This window comes from Electrona antarctica (assembly GCF_951216825.1).
Source record: "Electrona antarctica genome assembly, chromosome: 2".
In the NCBI taxonomy this organism is placed as follows: domain Eukaryota; kingdom Metazoa; phylum Chordata; class Actinopteri; order Myctophiformes; family Myctophidae; genus Electrona; species Electrona antarctica.
Window position 1 is genome coordinate 32863132 of NC_136807.1, and position 7749 is coordinate 32870880.

General features: G+C 40.7%; 1 protein-coding gene across 1 annotated transcript; it reads right to left on the reverse strand.

Moving 5' to 3' along the window:
- Nucleotides 1-595: 595 nt before the first annotated feature.
- On the reverse strand, nucleotides 596-6073 carry aurkaip1 (aurora kinase A interacting protein 1). The gene is made up of 4 exons (XM_079519011.1): nucleotides 5947-6073; nucleotides 3943-4069; nucleotides 3028-3524; nucleotides 596-1567 (listed from the first exon to the last, which is right to left on the reverse strand). Exons 2-4 carry the CDS (start codon nucleotides 3995-3997, stop codon nucleotides 1451-1453), a joined length of 669 nt encoding a protein of 222 aa, XP_079375137.1. The 5' UTR covers nucleotides 3998-4069; nucleotides 5947-6073; the 3' UTR covers nucleotides 596-1450.
- Nucleotides 6074-7749: the final 1676 nt, after the last annotated feature.

Below are 7749 nucleotides of genomic sequence, written 5' to 3' on the forward strand. Positions count from 1 at the left end.
TAACAGATCTACAAGCTAACAACTTTTTAGACCTGATCTTGTAGACCTACAAAGTATAGGCATTTAAGACTTTCTCTGAAATCCCAGCGGTCCTAACGTAGTTTGGGATTTCAGAGGACACAACACAGGATTCCAATTAAATTGTTGCGGTTCTTGAAAACTTTACGTGAAGAATGGGCTCTACCTGACCTTGAATGGTGACTAAAATAACCATATTTTAACCATGAACATGCAAATCCATCAGTTAGAAGCAGTCCGCAATTAGCAAATCAGCATTCAGCACTGAGCAGAGAATAATAATAATAATAATAATACAAGTATTTACTACTTTCCTCTTTTGCAAATTGAACATCAGAGTCCCCACATCCTCTGTAAACAACATTATTTCCCTTACAGCAGTAGTTGTTTCATATTTGAATAACAATCAGTTCAGGTGATTTGCAGCAACTCTATTTGATAAAAATGTTACTGTATATACTATAATACTGCACAATACTGCCATCAATAGGATGAAACATGAAAATGCTTCTTAATCCCGGTTTGCTTGAAAACAGACATACATACAGTACAATGGATGAAAAGGACAAGGCAAACATTCAGCATGACAGGTACAACTTTAATGTAAATTTTAAATAATTGCTTTACAAAAACAAACATGCATATCGTCTGTCGGGTGAAAAACCTCATATGTCCAACAGTGTTACATTTTCCGGGATTCAAATTCAAAAGTAGCAAAAGTAGCAGATCCACAAGCCCAAAGTGCTACTTTCGATGATTTTGTGTGATGCTCTAGAGTCTAGTATGATCAAGTAGGCCGTTAATTTATGAACAAACACAGAATATGGAGACAAGACGTTTCTGCCCGACAGCAACGATACACAATATGCCCACTTCAATGATACCCGCTTAAGAGTCAAAGAAAGTAGACCGTTGTATTTGCAGAGTGTGATAAGAACACTGTCTGTACGGTTGTCAGGTGTCAGCTGTTTAATCAAAATGTATACTCTGTACTAGTGCCTTGTGTCACTTGCCAACAATAACTGATTTTAAAGCTAATGTGTCACTTTATAAACCTCATTTCTCTGCCTTTATTGGAACATCAGGCTGGATGGTTTACGCATCGGCAATGGTGACCTCGACCTCTGCACCAGGCTTGATACTGATGCAGGTTTTATCAGCCACTTGTGGATCCTCATCTGGACGCGGTCCCAGGTCTTCCTGGTAATAACGCAGAGCGTTGCTTGGCATGCTGACTGGCCTTGAAGGCATTTCTCCTTGGTGCCACAGAGAAAATATACTTTGTCTTTATGACGAATAGCGAACATGGCACAGACGCCAGGTTGAACGTGGTTCAAGATTCATCAGTGCACACGGCATGCTTAGCTTGAGAATCAGCTCTTGTCGGCAAGTGACACGCCACACTGAAAGAGGGTATTAAACAGAGCTTCATTCAGTCCCTTCGGTTTCCATGCCGTCTGATAAAGATCTTAGGCACGGTGTATCCCTCTGGAGCCTTCTTCAATCCAGCCCGTGTCCAAATCCTCTCCATGTCCTCCTCAAATCGCTTCTGTAATGGTCATACAGAGGTACTGTGTTAATAGAGCCTGACTGATACATCGCCCCTTATCGCTGTGTCTTAAGATTACTTTAAACACTAGACAAACAGTGTCATGATTTTTAACCACTTCTAACCTGGCATCCCTAGTTTGGGCATGTCTTTATAGTATGTTTTGGTCACTGAATTGCATACAGAGGATTTATTAATTAAGCTGTCGTTGGCACATTCATAATTGATTTGTTTTGACAGATGCTATGCTGTTAAGACTCCCAGAAAATCTTTAAAGATTAAGAACCATTTAAAAATATATCAGACAAATTATAGATTTAATTTCACCCTCAATTAACTAATAGATTTATTTTCATCCTCAATTAACTGAAGCCTTCATGAAGAATATTGTAACGGGTTAAAGGTTAATTAATGCATGTGCAATGTTTTCAGCAAGCCATATTGGAAAGAAATTGGGCCACTTCATTACAAAGTCTGGGTGCTGATATTGTTCATGTTGGCTCACTGGAAACATTGCTACAAAGTGGGGTCCAGGGACACTCAGGGACATTGGAGCCAAACCGTTTCCAAAATGTGGATCTCAAGAATTTCAAATTTTAGATGTTAATCTAAATTGATAAACTATTAAATTAATTACAAATATATTTGCATGCATCTAACACATTGTAGTTTTCTTACCATGTAGATAATATCATATCATATATATTAATGCGTTGAATCATTCAACGCATGGAATTCAATATTGGCCCAAACCACACCAAAGGGTCAAGACGGTTTTTAGCGTCAACTCCTTGCAACCGTTTGGACCCAAGGTCGCATGGTGACCCTTTGGTGTGGTTAGGGCTTTACAGGCTCACAGGGTTTCTCTGCGACCGACTACTAGTCGACTAAAGATACAAAAATGTTTTGCGTTTGACTCACAGTACTCATGTGATGGAGCATAAATTACACATAACTACTTAACCTATAAACCTTGTTGACTGGAGTCCTCCAGAGGTCTATACATGGTCCCGTTCTTCCCTCTAACACCAGTGGTTCTCAACACTTTTTCATGTCAAGGAACCCCAAATTGATATGCATTTGGCCACGGACCCCCATATGAAGATGTTTTGTGCCAGGGACCCCCAGAAGAGAAGACTTGTGTAAAGCGAGTACATCTGCTATTTTTGAATAGCCAACGTATAAATTATGGAAAAGTGGCTAAAATGAGTATACTCATGTATTAAGAAATGTAGGTGGGGACCCACAGTATCCACCCCTCCCCAAGGACCCCTGGGTGTCTCCCACTTTGACAACTGCTCTATATATATCCGGGGGGGGGGGGGGGGTCTTTTATCATCATGATGATGATATATTGATCCACATTACGTCACAGGGGGCGGAATAATAATGCATAGAGACACATACACACAAAGTCACACGTTGGAGCGCTTAGCACCGCTCGAAAACAAAACACGCACCTGCTTCCTCTTTGCCCGGCCCAACAGCACTTTCCTACGCACGAATTTCGTCCTCTTCATCAGCTTCTTGTACCTGTGGTGGTTCATCCTCCGCCGCCGAATCTCCAGCACGTTCTTGCAGCCGAGTGGCGTGATGCTGCGGATCTCACCCACCCCGACCACGCCCTCCAGAGCGGGAACAACGGAGAGTGGCGGCAACACACTCTCCTCCAGCAGCCGACCCCCCACGTCCTCCTGGGGAGAGAGCTGCGGAGGTGCCTCCAGGAAGGGAGGGAGGGAGTAGCGGAGGGACAGCCAGCTCTCCAGAGGACTCACAGACATTTTGCGAGGCACTAGGGCCTCGTCCAGTTCCGGTTCGAGTTGCACCCATCTAGGAGGCGAGGTATTGTCCGCTGCCGTTGAGTATAATTTGCTGTGTCTTGCATTTAAAGAGGAGCAGCATGTGAGAGGTGCAGATCCACTCAGAATGTGCAGTAGAGGAGGTTGACAACGTCCACCTAGAAATGTAAAATAATGCCATTTATCCCCTGAAGTGGTGAAACCAGAAAGTGGTTTTATTTTGTAACCTTTTTCAACCCGTTTTCATTCCCATGTTTGGCATGTTATTATAGGTGAAAAAAGTATATTTTTGCCAATACATTTCTTTAAATTGTATAGGGCTTAAAGCTGCAATCCGTAACTCTTCATAACATTTTCTACTGATGAGCTAAGCCTAATACATAACTTCATGCAAAATACCACTTATCAACTAGTTGGTGCCCTAGCACACTAAACAGACCAACTAAAACCACTGTCTCTGCCGATGTCTACCTCATTCTACAATATGTATACAGATTGCTCAACATACACTTTTATTCATACATTCATTGCATTTTTAAGTGGTTATATCGACGCAAATGTTCTGTTAAAACTTACCAGTGGATCTGCAAAGCAGACGGAGTGGAGGCACAAGCCTTGAAATAAACATCATCCAGCCTATGATGATCACATCAATACGAACATCATCAGGAATGATTTGGATAGTCAACTGTCCTGTGGGAGTCTGGGAGAATAAATATGCCGTTAGTCCTATTTCTAATTCCAGTCATCAGTGGTGTAAAGACTCTCACTTCCAGTCATGTTGTTGGATCTGAATAGTTGCTGTGGGGATATCTGATTAGGACGTTGGGCTATATGACATGTCTAGTATGACAATCCCTATATTTGGCCCGAGGCGACCTAGTGCTGATATCAGATAGATGTGGTAGAACCATATATGGATAGATCTAACTGGCTTAGTCATCGTGACAAGCATAGTCGGAGAATATATAACAAGGGTCGGCTTCAGGGAGAAGGCAGAAGTCGAAGCATCCTGGTTTAAGTTCTAACCGGCGGACACCACTGCGGCGGGTCCTAACCTAAGTAATCAGCAATAGAGCCTTGAGCTATTTGATAGTACCTTTAATTAAGTACAGTACTTAAGTACAATATTTGAGGTATTTGTACTTTACTTGAGTATTTACAGATATACAGTATTGATACTTTTACTTAAGTAAAACATTTGAGTACTTTTTCCACCACAGCCAGTCATTATGTGTATTCCATAATACACAGAATAGAGATCACTATGCATTTTACTAAATCCCAGTGGATATGAAACTAAATGACAAGAGTTTAGCCCAGATTGTGATTAGAGGTACACTACTACTTTTATACAATCAAAAAGGATAACACAAAAGCCACAAGGGCTTGTTTCCATTGTGGTCCTAGAGCAATATAAATATTCACTTATATTCACTTTGTTGTTTTATTTCACTATTTCTGTGTTTTATATCTGTATATGCCTTACTTATAGATTTGTTTGTGTGTTTTATATCTGTATATGTCTTAATTGTTGATTTTGTGTGTGTGATCTCGGCAGCATTGCAAATGAGGGTGAACCTCAATGCTCTTTTCGAGAACAAATAAGGTTTCAATCAAACAATCAAATGATAATGCTGCCAAGATAAATCCCTTCAGTGCTCTATGGCTGATTGGCTGTGTATACTGTAGGTCATGGAATCAGGTATAGTATGAAATATAATATAAGAGCTAAATAAACAGTCAGCATCAAGATAGGTATAAGGTATAAGGTTTACCTAGATTTTAGAACTTATGATAATGTATTATTATTATAGTACGGTACTTTTATATCTTAATTAATCATCTACTCGTAATCTATTTTGAACAATAGTGTACATTTAGGGTTGCAGTCTGGTAGAGTTTGTACTATCCTTGAATCAAGATCACAGATGTATTTTGACATTTGCATCCATGAAAATAAGTCACACTCGATAAAATACTTCTATGATGTTAGTCAGACTATGTTACAAATGTTGAATCAATTGATTGAAGGCTAAATTTGCGGCAACAATACGGTACACTTCTAAGATTCAAATATTGTATTTGTCACATGCTCTCATGTGTACTCCTGTAGTGACATGTTGGAGTATCACTTTAATTGTAACCAAGTTAATCCACTGCAAGTGCAAGACAAAAATGTAGACAGTCCACATAGATATATCTTAACTTTCTATGACCCTGTTAGAATAACACTACCATCAGATAATTAATGAAGACAATGTCTAGTTAAATTGCCCAGCTGACTCTTTGGGCTAAAGCTAATGTAGCTAGCTAGTAGCTCGTTCCATAGCTCTAATGCGTTGTTAACTGCAACGGCATTAGAGCTATGGACCAGAGCTGCTAGCCCTGGTCCAGTGCTTCTCGCTGTAAGCACTGGACCAGGGCTACAGAGCTGCTAGCTCGATTATTGTGCCCTTGGTGCTTATTTATTTATTTAAGGACTTGACGAAAAGGACGTAATATATTTATATTCTTGTTGTGAATTAACGATCTAAAAATAATCATTAATTATCAGATTGTAGAAATCATTAACGTTACCTGATATTAATGTTCGCGACCCGGTGGGCTAAGCTTCAATGTGACTCCAGAAGACAACTTCCGGAATGTGCACTGCAACATTTCCCGCACTTCCGGCTGTGTTGATGAAAGCTCCACACTGGTTCCGCCTAATTGGTTCCGCCAAGCATCTAATCAAATCTTTATGCAGACTCTAGTCTGCATTTCCTTCTGCATTGCAGACTGCAGAGGAATATTGTACACTACAGTATAATTGTACTAACTAGTAGGCTATACTAGATTGTCTAATGCAAGTGCGTCTGTCTCTGACATCACATAACAACACCATCATTTCAATTTACCAAAACAAATGCAACATTGAGATTTATGGACACGTTCCATCCCGTGTGGCTAATAATAATGATAATAATAACGATAATAATAATAACAACAACAATAGTTTGGGAACGACTCTAATAATTTTACCGCTGTTTCGGCGCTGTAGTGCCGAAATGATTTCGGCTCGTCAGAAAAGTTCAGTAGCACCGAAGAGCCGACTTTAGGACGGTACCTGCATTTTGTTTTGAATTAATATTATTACAAACAAATATTTTATATAATAATAATGAATGAAATAAAAATCTATGGAATTTCATGAATTAGAAAACAAATGTTTAAGATGTAAGCGAACATAGCCTATCTACAAGCTCACGGTGCGGCACAATGTGTTGTGAGCTTGTAGATTTAGTAGTATCTATAGTATCTGCTTGTATAGATCTACTAATTTCTCTTTTGGGTCACAGGCTAAAAAGTCCCAAACTTTTGCTGCTATAGAGCTTATAAATTGTCCAAACCAGTCTGTACAACCTATTCAGGTACACTCCCAGAAACTTGTCTTTTAGTCTATGATCTCCACAAGGTCCCAGTGGATGGTGTTGAGAAGTACCTAGAGGTATATAGTGTACTACTTAAGAGGGGCATATAGCCTTGACGATACTTCACATTTCAGGAACGTTATAGGTCTGATGCGGGTGAACGTCTTCAACACAATGTCTCTTGGCTGGATGAATGTGCCCACAGTGGCAAAGGTAGCAGGACAAATTCCACCTGAGGTCCCCCCCTTGCGCCACGGTCAGAGCAGCTGTGCTAATAGACCATATCATCTACCTCTGGGGGGGAGTGAAGTTTGGAAGTGAACACTGCAACGTGCTTTACGCATTTGATGTCAACACCCACAGCTGGTCCATGCCCAAGATTTCTGGCGTTATTCCAAAGGGGAGAGATGGCCACTCAGCCTGGCTCTTGGGGAAGGTGATATGGAGGATGCACAGATAGAAACATAAAACCGGTAACAATAGACAATAGCATGTACAAGTTGGACACCATCACAATGGTCTGGGCCTTTGATAACACCAGAGGCAGTCCAGTACATGCCGGATACTGGTTTTCTGCCACCATCATCAGGACAAAGCTGTATGTCTTTGGGGGTCAAGGGGGCCAGGACTATGACCAGTACAATAATGTCAAAGTGTTTGACACAGAGACCAACTTCTGGCTGAGCACACCTTCTGCACAGCTACCAGAAGCACACGCTTCTCATTCAGCTTTTGCCTACAATGGAGAGCTGTACATAATTGGTGGCCATAGGTTACATACTCATAACCAATACTTCAATGATATATGGAAATTCAATACAAAGACCTTCTGCTGGAAGAAGGTTGAGCCCAAGGGAAAGGTCCGTTTAAGATGTATGAGATGTGCTGTTGCATGGTGGGAGATCGTATCATCCTAGGATGTTACGAGACCACTGACCTGTACATCTTAGACCTGTGTCCTATAGTCTGA